This window comes from Lynx rufus, unplaced genomic scaffold (assembly GCF_022079265.1).
Source record: "Lynx rufus isolate CCGP_SWC_20201006 ecotype Redwood Valley unplaced genomic scaffold, mLynRuf1.p SCAF_5, whole genome shotgun sequence".
NCBI classification, from domain to species: Eukaryota; Metazoa; Chordata; class Mammalia; order Carnivora; family Felidae; genus Lynx; species Lynx rufus.
In genome coordinates this window covers 140544038-140570455 of record NW_025814867.1, presented here as the reverse complement: position 1 = coordinate 140570455, position 26418 = coordinate 140544038, and the positions used below count along the sequence as shown (strand labels likewise).

The following is a 26418-nucleotide window of genomic DNA, read 5'->3' as shown; positions in this document are numbered from 1 at the left end:
GGACTGCGTGGGAGCATGTCTGCCAAGCCAGCTCTATAAGGAATTTTGATCTCCTTGATGATAATAAAGAGAGAAACTTTTTTGGGAAAGGGAACACCCAGTGTGAAAGACTGCAGGGGACCTTGTTGGAGAAGCTGGCTTTGCCCTTGCAAAGTGCATCAGTTCTTGGTGTAGGTTTCCAGGTTCACCTCCACGGATGGGCTAAACTAGGTAAATATGTTTCTTTCTGTTTAATTTCCCTGTAAGCCCTTTTAAACCCCTTTTCTAGCTAACTTGCTTTGAAAGTCCATTTTCACTTCAGTATCCTATATATTAAGGCCCTACAGTATTTTTCTGGTAGTCAAGGATTGTTTTTAAAAGATTTACAGCATTTTTAGGTCGTTAGGTCTCTGTCGTTCAGACATTCTGTAACAGACAGGCTGTTGCTTTTGAGGCAGCGTGTGGATGCACCTTTGTTTTAGCCAGTTATTTTGTTCATTGTCACTGAACGCTGTTTTCCCATGGGAAAGCGTCTCTGGTCTTATGATGTCAGTGGAAAGTCATTCCATTTACAAGAATTATCTTCATTTTCAGTCTCTCAGAAATGCGTGCACCACGAATGGCCAATTATGCCAGGGTTCCAGTCTTGTAGGTGTTACCTTGGATTTCCACAAAGTAACCTTAAGTTACCTTAGTGTTCAAATGAAAACAAAATTAAAATACAATCATTATTTAAGTGGCTGTATTTCCCATCTACTAGAATTTTGTATTTCTTTTCTGTTTAAAGGAGTAAAGTTTTGGGGCGCCTGGGTGGCGCAGTCGGTTAAGCGTCCGACTTCAGCCAGGTCACGATCTTGCGGTCTGTGAGTTCGAGCCCCGCGTCGGGCTCTGGGCTGATGGCTCAGAGCCTGGAGCCTGCTTCCGATTCTGTGTCTCCCTCTCTCTCTGCCCCTCGCCCGTTCATGCTCTGTCTCTCTCTGTCCCAAAAATAAATAAATGTTGAAAAAAAAAAAAAAAAAGGAGTAAAGTTTTTTTTTAATTAATTAATTAATTGTTTATTTACTTTGAGAGAGAGTGTGTGCACATGCAGGGGAGGGGCAGAGAGAGAGGGGGGAGGAGAGAGAGAGAACCCCAAGCAGGCTCTGTACATCAGTGCAGAGCCCGACATGGGGCTTGCACCCACAAACCTTGAGATCATGACTTGAGCCAAAACCAAGCGTTGGACACTTCACCGACTAAGCCACCCAGGCACCCCAAAAGGAGGAATATTTATTTTTAGGATGACTTTGACAGAATATGCATTTTCACTGGCAGCAAATGACTTCCTCTAGGACCAGATGATTTCAGTTTTAAGACTGCCCATGTTAACAGGTCCTGAATTGGACCTTGTGTATAATTTAATAAGCCACTTTTTAAGGCTTCGTTCAGGAAAAGGGATTTGAGTAAAACTGTCAGGCCCTTAGATGATGGCTCAGTATTCTCTCCTGTGTGACCGTCTTGGCTGGCGATGGTTTCCCTCTGGCTGGATGCCAGAGAGGGGACTGCTTTTGGCAGCCGGGCTTTGTTTCTTAAATCCGTTATTTCATGCAGGTGAGGATCCTTATGGGTTATTCTTCTTTTAATTAACAGAGCCAGGAAAATGTTACTTAAAACATGGAATTCTTTGCAGGTGGGCTTCAATAAGAAGAGAAAAGCTTCTTGTTCTGTTTGCATTTCCCAGCTAATTGCTGTGATCTCCTACACAGCTGGTATTGCTTTGGGAGAGAATTTTTGCCCGAGAAACGTGTTTCTGTGAATTGAGTATTAATTTGTGAAGGGCCTCTTGTAATGTCAAATGTAACAGATGTATACATACCGCCAATTTCGTAATTTCTAGTATAATAATTTGCCCTAATTATTGAGGAATCAAAGTTTGAACTATTAAACAATGTCCACCGTCAGCAAATGGAGCATGTTAATGGTCATGACTCACCATAGTTATTTTTTAAAGTTAAGATTAGATCTCATCTAGGGGCATGTGGGTGGCTCAGTCAGTTAAGCATCCGACTTTGGCTCAGGTCATGATCTCGTGGTTTGTGAGTTCAAGCCCCGCATTGGGCTCTCTGCTGTCAGTATAGAACCTTCTTCAGATCCTCTGTCTCCCTGTCTCTGCTCCTCCCCTGCGTGCTCTTTCTCTCTCTCAAAATAAATAAATGCATATTAAAAAAAAAAAAAAGATTAGATCTCATCTAATGGAAAATCCAAAAGGAACTGAAACATGTATCTTCTGGCCTTAACTGCCGTTGTTCAATGAAAGAGATCATAAGGCAATTAAAAATGTTTTCCAGTAATATGATAGAGCCATAATCCATTCATTTGAGATGTGAGAAAGATTACCACCATTTGGTAGTGGGCTTGTGCAAACACACACGCCGATGGCCTCAAAATAACTATAAAGTCAGAAAGAGGGAAGGATGACGAAGTGCAGAATGGAAGAAATAAAAAAGAAGAAGTCAAGGTAGGAACAAAGGAAACACATCTACTCAATGTGTTTGTCCCGTAAGATGACGTTGTCTCAGCCTGCCAGGGACTTTCCCAGTTTCAGCACTTAAAAGTCTTGCATCCTGGAAACCCCACAGTCCCAGGCCAACTGGGGTGGGTGGACACCCTGTTGTCAAGGCAAGGACTTGGCCTGATTTACCACTTTGTTCCCAGAACTAGTTCAGTGCACGTGTTGGGTCCTCATAAAGAAGTGTTAATTGCTGTCCTTTACAACTGTTGTGGTTGCATTGGAGTCGCCTCTCTGCAGCAAGGGGTTCGAAGAGATCATGAAGACTTTTGTAAGGAAGGTAGAAGAGAAGCGACGCTCCCCTGTCTTTAGGAATGTCTTCTGCTATGGAATTGCAGGCTTGTGAGTTAGTAATGGGATAATCAAAGGGGTAAGACCTCTGATCATTCCAACAGAGTCCGAGGGAAAAGACTCACAAGGAAGAATTCGTCAATGGCAAAGAAGTTGAAAAGCAACAGGTACTGAAGAAAAAGCCTATTTGGTTTCTGCAGAGGTCCTATGCAACCTTTGAGAAGGCAATCTGAGTTGATGGGTGGAATGTAAAGCAGACAGCAGGGGGTCTACGGGGCAGGCGAGAAGGTGGTGTCAGTGAGTGTTGAAATCACCAGCTCATATAATTTGTTGGAAGAAATGGGAGGAAGATAGTTCTTCTAGAGAAGGGACAGGGAAATGACGGCCCATTGGCCGAATCTGGCGGACTGCCTGCTTTGTAAATACAGTTTTGTTGTAAAACAGCCACACCCATTTGCGTGTTGTCCGAGGGTTGAGTCGTCACAGCAGAGACTGGCTCACAAAACGTAAGATATTTACTATCTGGCCCCCAGCAGAAGAAATTTATTCACCCTCTGCTCTGGAGGATAAGAGAATGGAGGAAGTTTTGTAGGGGTTTTTTTGTTGTTTTTTTTTTTGGTCTGTTGTTTGCTTTTTTCAGTAGAGGAGATCAAAGGCTATTTGTGGATGCCTCATAGGGCTGGAAAAGAAAGAGCTTGTTAGGTATCTGCTGCTGTGTAGCAGGTTACCCCAAACTTAATGATTTAAAAAAAAAACAAAACAAACATTCAGTCTCTCAGTTTCTGTGGGTCAGGAATTTGGGAGTGTCTTCTGGGTGGTTCTGGCTCCAGGTTTCAGTCATGCCAGCCAGGACTGCAGTCATGAAGGCTTGATGTGGCTGTAGGCTGTTGACACGGAGGCCTTGCTTCCACATCTCATCACGTGGGCCCCTCCGTAGAGCTGCCTCAATGTCAGCACAACATGGCAGCTGACCTCCTCCCAACGCGAGGGATCCCAGAGAGCAAGAAGGACGCCGGGGTGCCTTTTTTGACCTTTCCTTGGAAGTCACATATTATTTTTTGCCATATTCTATTTGTTGCACGGACAGACTTCTACGCATTAGGGGATAGCACTGACAAGAGCTTGAACACCAGGAGGCAGGGATCCTTGGGGGCCTTGTTGGAGGCCGGCTGCCACAGGGAGAGAAAGTGGCACTGAAGTGTTCTTGAGGAGAAGGTACAGAACGAAGGGCACTTTTACTGGCGAGGATGTAGAAGCCTGTAGTGAACAGATTGTGGAGAGTCTGAGGTACAGAGAAATTTTGAGCCAGCAAGGGGGAAATTCATTCAATAAAATAATTACCAACTGTGCTGGGGGATCAATAGTCTCTCTGTTCAGTTAGAGATAAGTTACCAAGATTCTGCTCAGACTGGAGATCTTGGGGACAAGGAATGAGTTGGAGCAGAGTAAAGTATCATGGGGAATACAGTGGTGATTTCATTACTAGATTGTACATGCCCTGAAGGCGAGGCTTATATTTTACGTATGAATAACTAAATTTTATATATTAAAAATATCTTTATAACCTTCATAGTCTCTAATACAGGGCCTTACCTATAGGTGCCTGATTATTGTTTGCCTTTCTTGCAGTGTCATTATCTTCCTCCTTACTTCAATAAAATTGGCAAAATTTGTATTCTGATTTTAGGAATCAAGGTTTTGAACTTCCTCCTATGCCCTCAGGAAAGCTGTGAAACTTAAAGTTTGTGGAGCATTCTCCTTAGACTGCTTTTTGCATCTGTTGGAGAAAGAGCCTCCCAGGTTCCGGCTTGGAAATTGTGGGAGGTGTGCAAGGGGCCCAGCTCTTCTTGTTGATGACCCGATGCCGTGGCCTCAGCTGCTGTTTTGTTCCATCTGGCAATGTCGAGGCCAAATTCTGTTTGGTATGCCTTACAGAGTACAATTAGACATGGAGAAAATGTTACCTGAAATATGATTCTAGAGATTCTGCCAGGAGCCCTTGCACTCAGGTCTGTGATGGGTCTCAGCTGGGTTCAGTGCAAGATTGTTTTTTTCTGTTTTAAACAACAGATCTTCTGCTGTGGTTGGACAAAATATATATGAAGATGACTAGAACGGACAGATGTTTGGTCTATTTTTACATTTCTGTGGGAAGAAATGTCAAGAAGCTATTTCTTAACTGAAATCTCTCAGTGCAATTTTAGTATTTTGTTTTTTATTCCCTCCTGTGAACAATTTTTAGAAATGATACGCTTTATTATAGAATCCTCCAGTCCTTGGCTGCATGAATGGCTTCTGGTGGCAGTTAACTCTTCTCGACACGGGTCTCACACGCTTCCTCAGCAGCTGGCTTTAACAGAGGAGGAATTACTTTGCTTAATGTGTCTTTTGATTCCCTGGTTTCAAATAACGCTTTTACTCCTGTGGATTTATTTATTTTTTTTATCCCTCGCTGTTATCTCTCTTCTTGGCATTTCAGAACGTCCATTTTCCCTTTTTAAAATATTTATATGAAAAAAAAATTTTTTAATGTTTATGTGAAGGTAATACCTGTGCACAGAAGGCTTTGGAAATACAGAAGGGCAACCTTTTCCTTTATTTTGGGCAAACGGTATATTGCCTCCAGTGGTAATGGCCAAGACCTACTAAGAGCTTACTACACAGCAGATACTCTGACAGTCTCAGAGAGTCTGCATCCTTCCATAGCAAAGTTGGGGAGATGAGACTCGAGCACCCTTAATCTATTCTTAAGACCTGAGAGAGTGATAACCAGAGAATCTTCTGGGTAAAACCATTGGAATGGCCGACATATTCAGTCACATTTGTGCATGGCAAATTCTACAGTAGTTTTTATGTTCAAACGATCATAATGTCCACTTGCTAGCTAATAAGCACACTAACACTATGGCGTCTGCTCCAGGAGGCACTGTACAACCTTATTTTTAGACCTGGTCATCAGGCAGGGACTTGGCATTGTTCTTTGTGTGAGTCCGTTGGAGATGATTAGGAGAATATGGTTTCCTTCAGGGTGATTACATTTATTTCAGAAAAACACCTTATTTTATTTTCAGAACCTTTTCAGGAGGCACGGCAAAATCTGCTGTGGGGAATCGCATACACTTTTCAGTGAATAAATTCTTCTCCATCTTGTTAATTCCTGTGTTTCAGTGTGAAAAAAGCACTATATTGTAGGTGGCTGGAGATAAAGGTAACACACATTCTACTTCACTCAAAGGAACGTTGAAGGCAAGGCTAATCCCTGCTTGGAGGAATCTCCGAAAGCGAGAATAAACTATTTTTGGTGCCGCTCTGTGCCATGTTCCTCTTTACCACCCTTCCCCAACCCCATCCGCGGAGCTGTGGATTTGGATAACTAACCTAAACTTCTTTTTTTAGGTGCCCACTGATGGCAATGCTGGCTTGCTTGCGGAACCCCAGGTTGCCATGTTCTGTGGCAAGCTGAACATGCACATGAACGTGCAGAATGGGAAGTGGGAGTCCGATCCATCGGGGACCAAAACGTGCATCGGCACCAAGGAAGACATCTTGCAGTATTGCCAAGAAGTAAGTCCCTTCTGAGAGCCAGCGATTCTTGTGGGATCAGACGCGTTCGGTGTTTTTTTTTTTACTTTAACTTCTTAAATATTTATGTTTTGTCTCTTGTAGTAACGATCTTGGTTCCTAATGATCCACTATACTATTTTTTTTAAGTTAATTTATTTTGAGAGAAACAGACTGAAAGAGCGAGTGGGGGAGGAGCAGGGCGAGAGGGAGACAGAGGATCCCAAGCAGGCTCCGTGTTGTCAGCACAAAGCCCAATGCGGGGCTCCAACACATGAACCCTGGGATCATGTCCTGAGCTAAAAACAAGAGTTGGGCCCTTAACCAACTGAGCCACCCAGGCGCCCCTCACTATGCTGCTAATATATTTACTTGCTTTGCCATATATAATATGTATAAATTTTTTAAAAAAATTAGGATGTCAGGGGCGCCTGGGTGGCTCAGTCGGTTGGGTGTCCAACTTCGGCTCAGGTCATGATCTCCCGGTTTTTGAGTTCGAGCCCCACGTCGGGCTCTGTGCTGACAGCTCCGAGCCTGGAGCCTGCTTCTGATTCTGTGTCTCCCTCTCTCTCTGCCCCTCCCCCACTCGCTCCCTCTCTCTCTCAAAAATAAGTAAACATTAAAAAAATTTTTTTTAATTATGATATATTACAACCATCAATAAACCAACTGAGTAAAGTTTAAGATATCTTGGCACTCCATTTATCTTTAGAATGTATCTCATTATGACTTTACAGATTTACAGATAATGTTGTGTTTTTTTTTTTAAGTTTATTTATTTATTTTTGAGAATGAAAGAGAGAGAGCTTGAGGGAATGGCAGAGAGAGAGAGAGACAGAGAATCCCAAGCAGGCTCCACACTGTCAGCACAGAGCCCGATGTGGGGCTCCAACTCATGAACCATGAGATCATGACCTGAGCTGAAATCAAGAGCTGGTCACTTAACCAGCTGAGCCACCCAGGCGCCCCAAGATAATGTATTTAAAAGTTGGTAGAATTAATTTTCCCTACTTATGTTACCCGTTTGGTATATTTTACTTCTGTTTATCTTCAATTTTAGTTTTTCCCTCCTTATTAATTTTATGTCTTGAAAACGTGAAACATTCACATTGCTAAAACTTAGAAACTCTTAAAAAGTTGCCCTTGTCCTCTGTTGATAAACATTTTCATTGTTCCTGATATACCCTTATAACAAAGAAGGATATATGGTTTTCCTTCTTTTTCTTATAAAAACGGTGCTTTCAGGAAGCATTCATAAAGATTTTCATCCTTTTTGTAATTTTTCTCGTTTACTTTCTATAATTGTATAGGGTATTCTTTCCTTATTAATTCAGTTTAAGATAACTGGAGTCCGGGGGTGTCTGGGTGGCTCAGTCGGTTAAACGTCCAACTTCGGCTCAGGTCATGATCCCGCAGTTCGTGGGTTTGAGCCCCGCATCGGGTTCTGTGCTGACAGCTCAGAGCCTGGAGCCTGCTTCCGATTCTGTGTCTCCCTCTCTCTCTGCCCCTCCCCCGCTCACAATCTGTCTCTCTTTCTTTCTGTCTCTCAAAAATAAATAAACATAAAAAAAAAATTAAAAAACTGGAGTCCAAGACATTTTATCCCACGCTTCCAGACAATTACCTATTCTAGGTTATGTGGCTGTTTGTGTTTTAAGAACATTTAAAGGAATTAGTCTTATGCCTCGTGGCAACACTTCCTTATCCTTCATAGAAACAGCAGATAACCTGGCAACGTTTTCTTTGTTGTATTCTCTTATGTACTAGAAAATTTCCTTTAGTCTTTTTGGATCCAAAATGAGTATTTAATGAAGTATGTGTACGTGTGTGTGTGTGTATTGTTAATAATATTTGTATTAAAATATGTAATTTTTTACATATATACACAATTTTTTTGGTAGCACTCCAAGAAAGGACAGTCTCTAAATATTAACTCTTTTGTTTTGAGAAGCAAAACTGCATCCATATCATCACAATATATTATATATCAAGTCACTTGTATCTTGAAGAAGTATGAACCATGCTGTAAAAGGATAATTCTTCTAATTTAAGTAAAAGTCACTAATATTTAAGTCTATTATATTTCTTATTACAAGCATTTATTAAGGGACACCTGGGTGGCTCAGTCGGCTCAGGTCTTGATTTCACGGTTCGTGAGTTCAAGCCTGGCGTTGGGCTCTGTGCTGACAGCTCAGATTCTGGAGCTTGCTTCAGATTCTGTGTCTCCCTCTGTCTCTGCCCCTCCTCCGCTCTCTCTCTCTCTCTAAAATAAAAAACTTTTTTTTTAATTAAAAAAAAAAAGCATTTATTAAATAGGGATTGATAAGAAATTAACTTTTGCCCGGGTATGGCATTTCTAAAATACACATTTTGGGGGCGCCTGGGTGGTGCAGTCGGTTAAGCGTCCGACTTCAGCCAGGTCACGATCTCGCGGTCCGTGAGTTCGAGCCCCGCGTCGGGCTCTGGGCTGATGGCTCAGAGCCTGGAGCCTGTTTCCGATTCTGTGTCTCCCTCTCTCTCTGCCCCTCCCCCATTCATGCTCTGTCTCTCTCTGTCCCAAAAATAAATAAACGTTGAAAAAAAAAATTTAAAAAAAAAATAAAATAAAATACACATTTTGGAAAAATAATATTCATATTCTATGAAAGAGTTCCTCTTTGCATTTTAAAAAGTCATCCTCTTGCTTTATCACTCTGACCCTACATCTAGATTCTGGGTTCCCTGCTGGAGCCTCTGTGCTGTTAGGTAAGTATGCTCTAGTACAGTTTTGTAATGAGTTATGAGTTGGATAAGTTGGAACTTCTGTGCATGCTTATAGGTTTTTCATATCATTTCACTCCACTTGATACACATAGAGATTATGCATTCGGAATGTTAGATTAATTTTTTTTTTTTTTTTTAAAGGCTAGAACTCAGACTCAGTTAATGATGTTGACCACATCATCTTTTTCGGTTGAATGGCTAATTGATGACGCGTCATAGTTTGCGTCTAAAGTTTTCCTCCGTTACTGCCACTTCTGAGTAATCACATGCTTTTGCATTTGTATGATGACCCTATAAAAATTACTTTTCACGACCCTGAGAACAACCCTTATTCACTCCCACATCACTTAGCGATCCCACTAATGTCTAGCTTCACTTCTTGTCTTAGTCTGTTTTTTGTTCCAGGGCTAAGCCACAGGGTAGTTCTTCTGGGTCCCAGACTTCTGGGTCCCAGATTGTTGTGGCTATGGGACTGGAGAGTAAGTAAGCTTCTTGGTTGTTTCTCGTTTGTCTCGCAATTCTGGTATGATTTGCCTGTCTCACCTCACTACCCACAGAGGTCTTCTAAAATGATGTGCGCAGGTCAGAGACTTAAGGTGGTTTAAACAAACATTAGTCCATAGAAGTACGAAAGGGCCAGAACCTTGGACTTGTGAGCCTCTTAATGAATTGGTTTTTCTCCATAACAGCAGGAAGTCATTGGAAGTATTTATTTATTTTTAAAGAAGGGGAAGGACTGTAGATTTGCATTTCAAAAAGTCATGCTTTGTCACTCTGACCCTATATCTAGATTCTCAGTTCCCCACTAGATGCTGTTCAGTAAGGTAACCACTAGCCACATGTGGCCGTTGAGTATTCCCAGTGTGGCTAGTCCAAACTAATGTGTTCTGGAAGTGTAAGATAAATACTGTATTTTAAAGATTTACATGAAAAAAGAATATAAAATGCCACATTAATTTCATATCCATTTCATATTGAAATATTTTGTATATACTGACTTAAACATCATGTGTATGTTTTTAAATTGTAAATGCTATGTTATTAAAATGAATTTCACCTGTTTGTTTTACTTTTTAATGTGGCTACCAGGGAATTTAAAATTACATAGAAGTATATTTCCATTATATTTCCATTGAACTGTGTGGCCGTCCCCGCTGCCTCATGCCGCTAGTGAGTCTGGGCTTAAAGGGTCTCAAATCCCATCATCTGCGAGTGGGAGAGGGAAGCCGAGGTGAGGAGTCCCCCCCCAGACCTTCCACCAGAACCTTACTGGTGATTGGGAATCAGGGAAGAAGGCTTGTTTGGGGGGCATTTTTAATACATCTTTCATTAGAAATATTTTATCGCAAGGGGATTATATGAATACCTTTTGAGGGTCCAATGGTCTCTCGCTCCCTCAAACATGTATCTCTGGGCGCTTAAGGAGGTTGTGATACGTGGAACACATGACTTGTTCTTAAAGGGGGATCTAGAGTGGGGCGCCTGGGTGGCTCAGTCGGTTAAGCGTCCGACTTTGGCTCAGGTCAGGATCTCACATTTTGTGAGCTCAAGCCCCATGTCAGGCTTTGTGCTGACAGCTTGGAGCCTACAGCCTGCAGCCTGCTTCGGATTCTGTGTCTTCCTCTCTCTCTGCCCCTTTCCACTTGCTCTCACGCGCTCTCTCTCTCTCTCTCTCAAAAATAAATAAACATTTAAATATTTTTTTAAAAGGGGGATCTAGGGAGAGAGAAAGGCTTGTGGAATACTTTTAGCAACTTAGAAACCGACAATGTTGATGATGCTAATACCAGCTAACTTTTACTGAGCATTAACAAGGTGCTAAGCTACCTTGCTAAGTGCTTGCTCTCATTTTACCCTTATGATGCCTCTGGGGAAGAATCTGGAGAAGAATCTTGCTGAATTGCACCATTTAAGGAGAACAAGTGAAAGAGCACCATCCAGCCATCCATCCGTGGAGGAGGAGCAGTGGCCAGAGACCTAGGAACAGAACTAGGAGCTGTCATGTGCAGGAAGTCAAGCCAGGTTAATTTCTACATGAAGGAAATGATAAGTGCAAGTGTGATGTAGACCAAAAGGCTGAAGTATAAGTTTTGACAGTGCAAAAGCTTGGCTCTTGCAAAATGAACACACATCAAACATTTTATTCAGTTCATTAATGAATGAGGTGACCTGGAAGATGCTAAAACTGGTTCAGGTTGACCAGAAGAGATTTAAATTCCTTTCCCCACAGAGTTCATGTGCAGGGCTACGAAAGGGACCCATCTGACTGGCATCGCATGGGACAGGAAACATTTGCACTGCTATCCAATGTCTACATCATCTACCCTTACAGAGCTGTAAAATAGCCCAGTCAGTAGCAGCCGCAAGTTACTCAGAAGATACACCCTGTAGAATCAGATCTTTTCCCCTCCCGCCCCTGGCTCTCAAAAACCACACCTGCATGTCACTGCTGAGACACCCAGTAATCTCTCTTGCCCATTTCTTTTCTTTTTTTTTTTTTTTTTTTAGTTTTTTTTTTTTTTTTAACATTTATTTATTTTTGAGAGACAGAGACAGAGAGTGAGTGGGGGGCGGGGGTGGCAGAGAGAGAGGGAGACACAAAATCCGAAGCAGGCTCCAACCGTGGATCATGACCTGAACCGAAGTAGGACACTTAACCAACTGAGCCACCCAGGCACCCCTTCTCATGCCCATTTCCAAGTCACAGGTATTGTTTCGTAATAGAACAGTCTTGTAATTGGCATACAGGTCATTGTTGATCTTTATGATAACAATTTCAGTGGAAGAGCCTGGGACAGGTCAATTTGCAAGAAGTTACAGGAAGAATAACATGAATGGATGGTGAGGACATCTGTGAACTCTTTGAGGAAAGACCTAGAGGCAGAGAGCTTGAGGGCAATTCAAGGAAAAGAGAAAAGGCTTTGTTTCTTGTTGTGTCTTTGGTTTTTTCTTAAAGGGAATTAACTTAAAAGCCAAGAGAAGCCTAAGCTAAACTTAGGGAGGAGGGTAGATGTCCACTAAAAGAAAACTAGGCTCAGGTATCTATAGGAATCAAGTAGGGATGAGATCCAGGGGATAAGGCGGAGTCTTAGAAGGAAGAAAAGATGGGAAAATTGTAAGGGTGGGTTAATTAGGCAGTTTCTGTTGCCAGGTGACAGAAACCCACTAAACATTTTACACATGGAGAATATTTTGGTTGGACCAAAAAAGCAGGGCCTACCTGTGTATCAGTTACCGTATCTACAAGGACTCAGTGCTTGTAGACTGGGACTGGTCCACCTTGGCCTTGAAGGCATGTGGCCTGTTTGACATCCCAACCAGATGGAACGGGGAGAGGGGCTTTTGCCAGAAAAAGGGTGAAGAGTGAGTGGCATGGGGATGAAATAAAAGAATGGCCATAGTCCCAACATAATGGACTTAGAAAGATTCAGTGCATTAGACAAGTTATAGGCTTGGAGAGTAGGTAGCTGAGAGAATTCATAGTGTATCACGACTGTAACTGGCTTTTGAGAAACCGCGGGAGGTTAGAGAGATGGTCACTCAGAACTTTTAAGCAGCGTTTGGCGTTTTCTTATTGAGTGGTGCATCCTGAAGTATCCGGAATATTCCTTATTGATGTTTTAAGGTCTTCCTGCCACTTCTCGCTTTGTAGGTGTTCTGATAGTTTGCTTTTATAATTTGAAGTAAAGAATAGTTTTCTTTTGTAGGATTGAATTTTTTCCGTATTGTTGGAAAATAGTTCTTTTCCTTTATTCCTTTTTTTGACTCCCATGTTTTTGTTTTAGGCAGTATTGAATGTTTTTTTTTTTTTTTCTTGCTAGGAACGCCAAGAGAAATAATATTCACAATTTTTCTATCTCCTCAATTTTTCTGTCTCCTCACAGGGTTTATAAGTTACAGTAATTTACTATTTTCAAAGTTGTAATACTACAGTCCGTTTCATTGCCATAATAATCACAGTGGCAGGTTCTTTTTTTAATTTTTTTAATTTTTTTTAACGTTTATTTATTTTTGAGACAGAGAGAGACAGAGCATGAACAGGGGAGGGGCAGAGAGAGAGGGAGACACAGAATCCAAAACAGGCTCCAGGCTCTGAGCTGTCAGCACAGAGCCCGACGCGGGGCTCGAACTCACGAACCTCGAGATCATGACCTGAGCCGAAGTTGGACGCTTAACCGACCGAGCCACCCAGGCGCCCCAGCAGGTTCTGACTTTAACTGGGTTCATTGTTGATAACGAATCCTTCCACCAAAGTATCTCTCCTATATTATTATTTTTGTTGGATGACCATTATCTTGGTTATTTCTAACTGCTTATTGAACAAGGGCTTAGTTTAGAGTTAGAAATGGCATATTTGTTCAGCATCACGAAGATATTTATCCACTGTATTCTGACATCTATCATTGTCCAAATGCCTTTTTTTAAAAAATAAGCAGAAACCAATACTATTAGTTACCGTTTACAGTGCTACTCATTTCCTGATTATTTTTCTCCTGATAGTGATGAGTAATTTTTTTCTTTATGTTCTCAGTCCCTCTTGTGACCAAAACACAGATGTTTTAGAGACAGCTGGCTGAGTCGGAGAGGCAGCTGTTAGCAGTCTGTGGTCCGATGACAAGACGAAACCAACTGAACTCATGACCGTGACCTCATTTTGACCTTTTGCTAACCAATTTAACTCGTTAAATTTATTCTTCCAACGGGTTGCGTGTATAGCTGCACAGTGTATGTGTTGATGCTTCGTTTAATGTGACATGTCAAATAGTATTATTTCTTTTTTATTAAAAAAAATTTTTTTTTAATGTTTATTTATTTTTGAGAGAGAGAGAGAGAGAGAGAGACACCGAGCATGAGCGGGGGAGGGTCAGAGAGAGAGGGAGACACAGAATCCGAAACAGGCTCCAGGCTCTGAGCTGTCGACACAGAGCCCGATGCGGGGCTTGAACTCACAAACCGCGAGATCATGACCTGAGCCGAAGCTGGACGCTCAACCGACTGAGCCACCCAGGCGCCCCCAAATAGTGTTATTTCGATGGTGAATTACCTAGTCCATGTCCTTCGTATTCTCATGTTCCTCTCAATTTGTGTTCCCTGCTCTTGGTTGTTTTGTTATCAATATTGTCATTTTTGCCTCCTGATTTCTTCAGCAATATCCTTGTTCAAGAGCAAGATTAGGCACATAAAGTAAAAGTTGAGTCTTTTATTTTTGTACCTGGTTAAAACCCCTTATGCAGTTTGATTGGGAAGATAGTTTGAAACTTGGGGTTTAAGTTGAGTATTTGTTTCATCTGTATTTTATCCCTAATCATCCATTCTTGGTACCCATAAATGCCCTGTTTTCTCTAATCATAATAGTTACCCTTCAAATCTTTGCATTTCTTTACTTCCTTTCTGTTTGTTTTATTAACACACTCAGTACTATTTGAGGATTTTCTTTCATTTCTTCATCAAATATGTATTGAGGACTGCAATGCACTGAATGTTTGTGTACGCCCCCCCCCCCCCCCCCCCCCCCCCCGCCAATTTCATATGTTGAAGCCCTGACATCCAAGGTGATGGTATTTGGAGGTAGGGCCTTTGGAAGCTAATTAGGGCTAGATGAGGTCGTGAGGGTGGGGCCTCATGATGGGATCAGCGTCCATTGACGCAGAGACAACAGAGAGTGGTACCATTTACCGCTGTGCACGCAAGGCCTGGTTCATCCTTGCGGCCTTCCTTGCAGTAGTCTGGCCGGCAGCACCCTGTGGAGAATTGCTCAGTTAACCCACAGAATAGTGAGAAATTCTAAATGATTACGTGGTAGCTACCTAGCCTCCCGGCTGCCTTCCAGCGGAACTTGCACTCACTCCTGTGCCTAGTCTTTTCCTACACTCTGCGGGGCTGACACCCGCAACCAGGAGGACATCACAGAAATGATGGCGTGTGACTTTGAGGGTAGGTCGCGAAGACCCATGACTTCCACCTTGCATACTTGCTACAGTAAAGCCAGCTGCCGTATCGTGGGGATGTGACTTGGGCGTGAGTGGTTATCTAGTCGTCAGCGTGGGACGGGGTGAGCTTAGGGTCCCCCGACTCTGCCGCCTTCCCGGCACCCCTCAGGCAGCACCGTGGAGATGTACGTGTGGTGAGGAACTCAAGCCTGCTGCCCACAGCCGGCACTAGCTTGTCAGGCACGAAAATGGACCTCCTGGAGGTGCTTCCCGTAGCCAAGTGGAGCCTTCGTGTGACCATGGCCAACATCTTAACAGCGCCCTCATAAACGTCCATATCACTCCCCGATTCCAGACCCACAGAAACGGTGCGAGCTAAGAAATGCTTATTGTTTGAAGCTACCGTGTTTTGGGCTGGTTCGTCCGCAAGGGTTGCTGACCACAACAGATACTCGCTCAATTATTACTTTCCTCTGTGGTCCTGTGGTGGAAAGCAGGACCTTTCCTCTGTTCTCTGCTAGACACAGAAAGTGCCGCCATCACGGAAACAACTTGAAACTAACCGTATGAATTATTCATCATTTAACAGCCTAAAGTGGCCACTTGCCTTAATGAACTGTTACATTACCCCAACCGTTAGATTCTTCTAAGGAGCTAGGAGTCTTATAAATAGAGCAGACATAGGATAATACTCCCCTCGAAATATACAGCGAAGCCTACAACAACTATTGCAATTTTTAGATTTTATTGTCCTGTTTTTCTTTTGAATGAAGTAAGATTAAAACAACAACAACAACAACAACATTGTTTTACTTAAACCGAAGGCTTCGGGATGGGAGAATAAAAAATTGGAAGTGTAGGGGCACCTGGGTGGCTCAGTCGGTTAAGCATCTCTGACTTCAGCCCAGTTTGTGGGTTCAAGCCCCACGTCAGGCTCTGTGCTGACAGCTCGGAGCCTGGAGCCTGCTTCGGATTCCGTGTCTCCTTCTCTCTCTGCCCCTCCCCCACTTGCGCTCTGTCTCTCTGTCTCTCAAAAATAAATCAGTGTATAAATTTTTTTTTTTAATTGCAAGTGTAATAAAGAATCTTGTTCCTTCCCAAAGTTAATTCAGGCAAATTCAGCCAATATTTACGGAGTGCTGTTCAGGGTCGGATTTTGTGTCATGTGTGGCTGAGAGGCGAGACACCATGCTTGGCTCCTTAAGTCGTTTATAAATATACAACTGGATAAATTGAGAATTCAGAAAATTGGAAAGTAGAAGGTTTTGATTCGAAATCTGGGGATTTCAGGTCTAATTCTGGAAATAAGAGCTGTGGGGTTGTTTTTCAGCATGAGTGTTCTTCGGTCAAGATGCTTTTAGAAAACTTGGCCATGGGGCGCCTGGGTGGCTCAGTCGGTTAAGCGTCCGACTTCGACTCAGGTCACGATCTCGCGGTCCATGAGTTCGAGCCCCACGTCGGGCTCTGGGCTGACAGCTCGGAGCCTGGAGCCTGCTTCTATTCTGTGTCTCCCTCTCTCTCTGCCTCTCCCCCGTTCATGCTCTGTCTCAAAAATAAATAAACGTAAAAAAAAAAGAAAACTTGGCCTGTATCCGAGGGTAGGTTGGATTAGGAAGAGAAGGGGATTTAGATGTTCCAGAGGTCAGCGTGAAAAGGTGAAGTAAAGGATCATCCTGGTGTGGAGAAGATCATACAATAAGGGAGGAAAGGGGAACATGGGCTTCACCGGACAGACCTTTCAAATCCAGCCTTTGCTCTCTCGACACCTGAACGGTCCAGGAAAAGCTGCCTAACCAGTCTTAGAGCGTGTTCTCGCTGTGTGATAGGAACCTACAGGTGTGGGCTGTTCAAGTTAAATACCATCCGTTAAATGAGAGATTATACAAGCCCCACCATTATCACTCCTTTTTTAAGGAGAGAAATGAAAACATAGGCCCTGCTGTCCTCTGGATCCCTACCAGTCAGAGCACCTTTTGTAAGGTAGGCCTGAGAGCAGGGGGTTGACTCACCTGGGAGCAGGTCTCTGGAGGAGGGGTCTGGAACAGGTTCAGCCTCGAGCAGGGGCAGAGATTCCCCGCTGGGAAAGTCAGGTGAATATGGCTGTGCTTGTAATCTCTTCAGTTCAATTATGGGTTATCCTCTCTTTTTCCTAAGTGTTAACCACAGCTAACAACATTTGTTCCCTGTTTTGTTTTGTTTTTTTTTAGTTTTCTTTCTCTAAACGAACAGCTGTTTTGTCTGCAAATTAACAGGATCACCAAACACAACAAAATCTGCCTGTTTGATAAGTTGAACAAAACCATTTCCCTTGCCGGGCTTCCTTCTATAAACCGTGTCACCAAACGTGGGTTTCCCAGGCAAGAATTATTCTTCACCCTTGATTCTGCAATAGCGTGGAATTAAAATTAAGTTAAACACACAAGCATCACGCGTGATTCTTTTAATCTGACCAGGTTTGAGGACGTGCTGCATACACAGTGAAGTGGTAAAGCTGTGGCAGGTTCTTGGCCGTTATTATTATTTTGCTTTGTGCTCCATCCACCCCTGTAGACTTAAAATGGATCCACAAATTACAGGCGCAGATGCTTTGTGGTTTCAGTATTTGAAAGATCCAAAAATTCATGTGAGGTCAGACAGTTTTCTAATAGAGGCATCCGGGCCGCCTGTCTATGAGAACGGATATGTTTTATGCATTAATGGCTTGTATACTTGTAAGGATTGTTTGCACAAACCATAGGGTTTAGAGCTAAATAAAAGAGATGCAACAAGTTAGGATTTTTTTTTTTTAAACGCATTTGTCATTTAATCAAATTAACGTTTGATTTAACTTTTGTCCTTGTTCTCACGTAGCACTTTCTTAAATGGGTAATTATTACACATTTGCAGGCATACTATGTAATTTTGTAGTATAATACTATATTCTGTAAGGTTATAGATAATACTGTGTACTTTTATGTACGCAGTAATACTGTGGACTTGTGTATTTCATATGTAATTAATTGATATGCTGGAAGTCTTTTCCTGTAGCATATTTTTTTCTCTTTTCAGAGGTATAATCGTCAAATAAAGCTGTATAGTTTGGGTATTTTAAAAAATAGCCGTAAACTGACAAAGAATGAGAATGTAGGTTATATGCATACATATCTGATTATGTTTTCACAATCGCCTATTTTAGTAATTCTCCCTGCCCCATCTGTTCCTGCACTCAGCACTTCTGGAGTAAGACTTGTTCCTTATGCATTGAACAAAGTTCTTTGACAATATTTTCCAACCCTGAATATGAGTGTATGTATATAACACTGTATGTATGTCCAGTGTCGAAAGCAGACTTGGGCCAAATTATTGGGAAATAGGCTGGTGCCCTGCATTTTACATCCCTGGCTTTTGCATAAGATCGTCGTTGTGCAAACCCAGCGCCACTCACACCTCCCACTGTTGCACTCATGTTTCATCAGCTGTATGCTGCCCCTTAGCACCTTGTTACACCATAAGCAGAGACCGTTTTCGGTTTCCAGTTCTTTCTCAATTAAATTAGATCTTGTGTTCCCAATATCCCTAGCATTATTAAGAGAATTAGAGTGGAGAGCAGTTTTATAGGCTTTTTCTTTGTATTTTGGAAGACTTTAAAAGGAGAAATCAGTACATTTAATCCAGAGACAGAAATGTATTGTCTGGGACATACTTTGTTTTGGCTTACATACTGAAGCGTAAAACTTATTTTAAACTTAGAATTAATGCACTCTGAGTGCTCAGAAATGGCACTGACTTCGGTAGTGGATGACTGGCTCCATCAGTTTGATCTGTGAAACGGAGCAGTTGCTGAGGATGGCAGGCTCTCGGCTGCACGTAAAACCTTTGCAGTGACTCTGGCACATGGGAAGTCATTACTGTGTTTTTCTTAGTCTCCTCTTGGATATGTTCTTTGAAAAGGAACTTGGTATGTAAAAGCTTTCACATGAAAGTGTCTCCCGTTTACCTCCCTACCACTTTGCCGTGGAGTTTCCGATTCTTTGTTTCTTTTTTTTTTTAATAGAGTTTTTATTGTCAAACTGGTTTCCATACAACACTCAGCGTTCACGCCAACAAACGCCCTCCTCCATGCCCATCACCCACTTTCCTCCATCACCCACCCATCCCCCCCCCAACCCTCAGTTTGTTCCCAGTCCTTGAGAGTTTCTTATGGTGTGCCTCCCTCTCTGCAACTTTTTTCCCCCTCCCCTCCCTCCCTCCCCCATGGTCTCCTGTTAAGTTTCTCAAGATCCACATGTGAGTGAAAACATATGGTATCTGTCTTTCTCTGCCTGACTTATTTCACTTAGCATTACACTCTCCAGTTCCATCCGCGTTGCTGCAAATGACCAGATTTCAATCTTTCTCATTGCCAAGTAGTATTCCATTGTACATATAAACCACATCTTCTTTATCCATTTGTCCGTTGATGGACATTTAGGCTCTTTCTATAACTTGGCTACTGTTGAAAGTGCTGCTACAAACATTGGGGTGCATGTGCCCGTATGCATCAGCACTCCTGAGAGACTGTCTCCAAGTCTTTGTTTCATGGGTATACATGCCCACTGCATTCGTGCATATGCCGTTTGGATCTTTGTGTTTTCACTTGTAGATTTAGAAATTGGACTCTGTTTCCACTGGACTAGTTTTGTTGTTGTTTTACCTTTAATTCAAAATTTCAAATGCATATAAAAGCAGAAAGAATGGTATACTGGATGCCCCAGGTGCCTGTCACTCAACTGCAGTAATGATAGAATCTAGTCACTCTGGTTTCTGGGGGAGTCTGGAATGCACGTGCTCTATCCTGCCTCCTTCAAGGTCTGCATTGTTTGGCCAGCCCCTCGTGCAGATATGTGGCTTGTCCCCTTGGCAGAGCTGTAAATGGATTTAAGACAAACCAAAGCATCCTGTTATTTGTTGACTTCATACTTAATATGTTTAAAACATAATTTTATTAAGTAATGTTACATACTTTCTAGCATTTCTTTTTCCAAAAAGAAATATCTTTGGGAATTTGGTTATAAATTTATGTCAAAATTTAATAGGCTAGAAGAACAGTAGGCCATTTATGTTCAGAATTTGTAGCAGTTCTTTTTATTATGACCGTTAATTCTGTTTTCAGCTTTTCCCTAGCTGCATTTGATTTTGTGGTCTTGAATATCCTTGATCACTTGGAATTTAGCTGTCTTGTCAATAGGCCTTTCGGCATTAATCATTTGTCCCGGGGGCCTGTTTGCAAAAGGGACTTGGAGAGTTCCCCTCTTTGCTTTAAATGTTGGAAATAGAAGAAAGTTCTGCAGGGCTTTGGTAACATATGTCAGATATATAACTATAAAATATATACATAAGATATATATGTAAATGATATATAATAATTTATATGACATATTATAATAAATAATATAAAGATACATGAAGTATTTTTATATATTGTATATGTAACAGCATGTTCTTGGCCTTCTTAAATATCATCAATGTCGGGGCATTCACTTTCCAATGTCCCCTCTCTATAAAGAGAGCTTTCCTACTATTCTTACTTTCTAATCTTATACTTTAATAAACTTTAAAAAATATATTATCAGTGTCTTTTCTCGCTTTATGTTCTTGACAACTGAAAAGTTATCTTTAGGGGCGCCTGGGTGGCTCAGTCGGTTGAGCATCTGACCTCGGCTCAGGTCATGATCTCGCTGTCCGAGAGTTCGAGTTCCGCGTTGGCCTCTGTGCAGACAGCTAAGAGCCTGGAGCTTATTTCAGATTCTGTGTCTCCCTCTCTCTCTGCCCTTCCCCCGCTCATGCGCGCGCGCGCGCGCGTGCTATCTCTCTCTCTCTCTCTCTCTCTCTCTGTCAAAAATAAATAAACATTAAAAAAATTTCTTTAACTTATCTTTAGATTAATATATTAATCATATCAATATTAATATTATTAATATGTTTCCAGTTTTGATAGAGAGAGACTTTAGGTTTTTTAAAATGTAGAATGAGAATGTTCTGATGGTGACCAGGTCTTAAGGTATTTTTCGATAATGAGGAAAAACACTTAGGCTACCATATCACGTTCTAACGTGGATCTAAGATTGTTTTTACTCTTCTCTTCTGGCTGTTGATTTTTTGAATTGCTTCAACTCTTTTTTTTATTAAATTTTTTTTAACGTTTATTTATTTTTGAGAGAGACAGACAGCACGAGTGGGGGAGGGGCAGAGAGAGAGGGAGACACAGAATCTGAAGCAGGTTCCAGGCTCTGAGCTGTCAGCCCAGAGCCTGACGCGGGGCTCGAACTCACGGACCGCGAGATCGTGACCTGGCTGAAGTCGGACGCTTAACCAACTGAGCCACGCAGGTGCCCCCTCAAGTCTCTTTAAAAAAATAATAATAATAATTTATGTACTGATAACATATGCTTTTCAAAGATAAAACCTATTTCTATGGCCTGGAGAGTAGGCCGCTTTTCAGGTTCCTGGAACCAAAGTGTCTAAGTAAGAGCCTGACTTCTAATTCTTGCTGTGCATCTTCTCTCTCACTTTGTATTTATTAACATTAATGTGCTGCCCCTTTTCTTTTAAGTTTATTTTTTTTAATAATATATATATATTTTTTTGTTTATTTATTTTTGAGACAGAGAGAGACAGAGCATGAACGCGGGAGGGGCAGAGAGAGAGGGAGACACAGAATCTGAAACAGGCTCCAGGCTCTGAGCTGTCAGCACAGAGCCCAAAGCGGGGCTCGAACTCACGGACCGCGAGATCATGACCTGAGCCGAAGTCGGATGATTAACCGACTGAGCCACCCAGGCGCCCCAAGTTTATTTATTTTTGACAGAGACAGAGTGCAAGCATGAGCTGGAGAGGGGCAGAGAGAGAGGGAGACACAGAGTCGGAAGCAGGCTCCAGGCTCCAAGCTGTCAGCACAGAGCCTGACACGGGGCTCGAACTCACGAACCGCGAGATCATGACCTGGGCTGAGGTCGGACGCTTAACCGACTGAGCCACCCAGGCGCCCCACATACTGCCTCTTATCTGAGGCTGTTACTTATATAAGTTGTCACATCACACGTGGCAGAACAATATTGGAGGGCACTGAGATGCTTATTTTTCTCAAATGCTCATTGTCCAACTGTAGTAGTATACTGTTGAGATTATTTTAAGAGACACATTGCTAATACCTGATGGGAGTTTAAAATATCCTGAGTTTCCCTATAATTCATGGATTTTGAACTTAAGCAGGGTTAATTATATATAATAGGTATAAGTAAATATCCATTAAGTACCTGTCAGGCACTTTCTGTGCTGTCCCAGTGTTGGCCACAGTGAAGGGAACACAAAGATGAATCCTGTTGTCCCTGCCTTCGAGGAATGTGTATTGTCATAGGGCAGAAAGACCCATAAGTGTCACAGAAGGTAGAAAGTGGTAAGCGATCGGATGAAAATGGTCAGATAAAATGCTCTGGATTCAGAGATTGAAGGGATCAGGGAGGGTTTTGTGGGGTTTTTGTTTGTTTCTTTGTTTCTTGTTTTCTGTTTTTGGTGAACGAGCATTTGAGCTGGGCCTTTTCCTTGGGTGTGTTCAATTGGAAGGAAAATAAAGCTAGCAGAGGGGGCTTGTAGGAGGGGCCCCTGGAGTTAGAGGTATGCCGTGCGTTCTTGGAGTTGTGGGTAACTGGCAGCCCCTGTCTGCCCCTCTGTCTTGTCCGTCTGTCTCCGCCTCGTGTGCCTGCCTCGCTCAGCTCTCTCCCTGCGCGCACATCTTCCTGCTTCATCCCGCAGCCCGCTGCTGCTTCCAGATGCCTTATTCTCCTTCGCTCGCAGGTCTTGAGATGTGCGCCGTCTCTGACGGTGATTCATCTGGCCTGCCTGCCAGCCAGGGGTGGTCCCCTGTGTAGCCAGACCTCATAGGTGTTCATTCAGAGCTCTGGAGGAAGAGAATACGATTTACAGTTTGCCTTCCTGGGATTCTCATTAGCTACAGGGACAGAGCCACAGAGTTACAACACAGCCACTAATGAGGACTCCTTCAGAAGGCTGCGGGCTGGAGCACCGCAGAGAGCGGGAGGGGGTGGGCAGCCTCCCCAGAGCCTTAAACCAGAGGTAATGAACATGGAGAACCGGAGGGAGGCTACGGGGCGCCATATTGTGTTTCCTGCCCTTCAGGAAAGTGCTTTTGCCCTGGGAAGCCGGTATACATATGTATTTAACACAAAGGAGAGGCACACTGTGATAAATACCATAAAGCATTCCTGAAGTGGGAGAGAGGGATTAACATTGCATTACACTGCGAGTGGGGGAAGTTTGTCGACGTGGGGGAACCCTAACAGACTTGGGCATCTGCAGTATGGTGAAAGGGTCTTATGTAGGAGTGTGTTTAGAGCATACTGTGCGTATTTGTACAGCGATTGTTCTGGGCAGCTGTCATTTAGGAAGATTTGGAGGCACGGAGGGCAGTTTCCTTTGCCAGTAACTGACACAGGTCTAGATTTGCTTCTGCTTTAAAAATTGATTAATGTAGCTCTGGTCACCTAAATGTTTTTAATTAATCAGGAAAATGGTTGCTCCTATTTGGGAACAACAGGAAGCATTTTAGAAAAGAAGGGGGCCAGGGCACCTGCTTAGTCGATTGAGCGTCCGACTCTTGATTTCGGTTCAGGTCATGATACCCAGGTCATGGGTCATCGAGCCCCACATCGAGCTCCACACTGACCAGGGAGCCTGCTTAAGATTCTCTCTCCCTCTCTCTCCCTCTCTGTCTCTCTCTCCCCACTCCCTCGCTCACACACACACACTCTCTCTCTCTAAAATAAGAAAAAAAATTTTTTTTGAAGAAATGAAGGGAGCTACATAAAAAGTTCATTTGCTAATCCTGCAGAAGCACATTAGTAATGCTTGTTGTGTTAGCACATGCATTGCATGTGTTGGAAACTTGCAGAGGAACTCAGATACCTTTATTTCTTTTATGTTAAGGTTTGAGATGCCACAAAGAAAATATGGAACATTGAACCGATGCTTATAATTAATTATGGTGTAAAGTCAGGGACTTAACTAGCCACGAATACATTTGTGTGTCTAATTACTTTAATTTTTATTCTTGCCTAACCCTGTGAGCTATGCTGGCTTTTTCAGTATAAAATGGTTATCTCTGGGCACCTGCTGGAGCTGCTTAATAAAAAACTAGGTGTCTAGTACTTGAATTTTTTGGTCAGAAGCTGTTACATTTTTTTTCATTGTATTGTTTTGTTTTTGTTTTCTGAGTGGGGGCTTGTGTGGCATGTGGTAATTGCTTGGACCTCCTGGGGCTTCCTGTGTGCTTCCAAAGAAATTTTGTTACCTGTCTTGTTGATGTTTCTCCCTCTTTCAAAATAAACCTCCTGATTTTGGGGTGCCGGGAGGGGGGGGCCTCTGACTCTTGATATTGGCTCAGGTTGTGATCTTGTGGTTGTGAGTTCAAGCCCTGCATTGGGCTCTGCAATGAGCATGGAGCCTGCTTGGGATTCTCTCTCTCTCTCTCTCTCTCTCTCTCTCTCTCTCTGTCCCTCTCTCTCTGTCTCTACTCCTCCGTCAATCGTGCTGTCTCTCTCTCTCAAATAAATAAACATTTACAAACAAAGCAATAACAAATAAATAAGATAAAATAAGATAAAATAAGATAAAATAAAATAAAAACCTCTTGATTTCAGAACAGCAAATTTTTACTATTGGCAGATCCAAATTCGTAACTCCTTGTCTCTGAAAAATAGGTGATTCAGGTTGAACTTACTTCTGCAGACTGTGTGTGGAATTCATGCAGTTCAAGGTTTCTCATCTCGTCATCCGCTTGCATATTAACACGTTCATTGTCGGCATTCTGGAGAGAGAAGTTGAAGCACAGGAAGTAACACATATGTCCTATGTTGCATGGTCGGAACTGGAAGTAAATTCTGTGTTTATCACTTTCTGAAGCTCTAGTAGTGATCTTGGGGAGAAGCCTTGTCTTCGCTGATTTTATTTTGTCAGTATGCAACTCTGTCTGCTGGACAATTACCAACTGAGTAAGTTACTGCTCTGTTGCCCAGAGATTACTATTGTAAACTGAAGATGGTGTGCAGCATGATGAGAGAGTCTTCCTTTCTTCCTTATCAATTTGCACCCTGCAAATGTTTTGTCGTTGGTGGTGGTGGTGGTGGTGGTGGTGGTGGTGGTTTGGAATTAAAAAGAAAACAATGTGACTTATCTGTGCCTGCCACAGACAGAAAGCTCGGGAGAAAATTCTCAGCAGGGTAGTATTTCTGTGAAGTGGCCAGAAGCCCTTAAGAAAAATGTAGTAACTCACACTTTAAGGCACATAAAATCATGTCCCTCAGGGCAAACTCTCTAGTGTCATAGAGTTTATGACTCATGAGTGCTGTACTTTTGTGACCTAATAAACAAGGAAGAGTGGTGGGAGAATTACATTCCTGTACAAAGAGCCACTTTACCCTTCATTGTATGGAAGAAAGCCATGGAGATATTAAATTTTTAGTGGCATTTTCAGGTTGAGCATTATCTGTGACTGAAATGCATGCATCGAGGTGTTAAGGTACTTAAGAACAAAATAAAATAAAGGGAAGGTGGCTGTTTCCATTTGGAGCTGAATTACTGGCAGTGTTTTTGAAAAGTAACTTCCTCGGTACCCACCCCAGGATTCTGATTTAGATCCCCTTTTTTGTGCGTGTTCTCATAGCACATACCTCTATCAGTGTGCCCCACACTACACAGATCAGTGCCTTATTGGGGTTTTTTTTTTAATGTTTATTTATTTTTGAGAGAGAAACATGAGTGTGAGTGGGAGAAGGGCAGAGAGAGAGGGAGACAATCCAAAGCAGGCTCCAGGCTCTGAGCTGTCAGAGCAGAGCCCGACCTGGGGCTTGAACCCATGAACTGTGAGATCATGACCTGAGCTGAAGTCGGACGCTGAATCGACGGAGCCACCCAGGCGCCCCTTTTTAATTGTTTAAAAAATACACTTTATGTTTTAGAGTAGTTTCAGGTTCACGGCAAAATTGAGAAGGTGGCCCAGGGATTTCTTATGTGTCCCCTGTCCCCCCTCTTCATCATCCCATCATCCACACCCCCCCACCAGTGGTACATTTCTTCCAGTTGATGAATTTACCCTGACATCGTAATCACCCAGAGCCCAGGGTTTACGTTAGGGTTAGCTCTTGGTCTTGTACATTCTATAGGTTTGGACAAATGTATTATGACACATACTCACTATTATAGTATCATATAGAATAATTTCACAGCCCTAAAAATCCGCCTTCCCTTTCCCTGACTCCTGGTTACCACTAATCTTTTTTACTGTCTCCATGGCTTTGCCTTTTCCAGAATGTC

At 42.6% G+C, this 26418-nt stretch overlaps 1 protein-coding gene across 6 annotated transcripts in view; it reads left to right on the top strand.

The window, feature by feature from the left end:
- Window positions 1-26418, top strand: part of APP (amyloid beta precursor protein) — a 272775-nt gene that overhangs the window by 57441 nt on the left and 188916 nt on the right. For all 6 annotated transcript variants that reach the window (XM_047099054.1, XM_047099050.1, XM_047099055.1 and 3 more), the window contains exon 2: window positions 6215-6382. In XM_047099054.1, the coding sequence (XP_046955010.1) occupies window positions 6215-6382 (168 nt within the window). The remainder of the gene's footprint in view (window positions 1-6214; window positions 6383-26418) is intronic.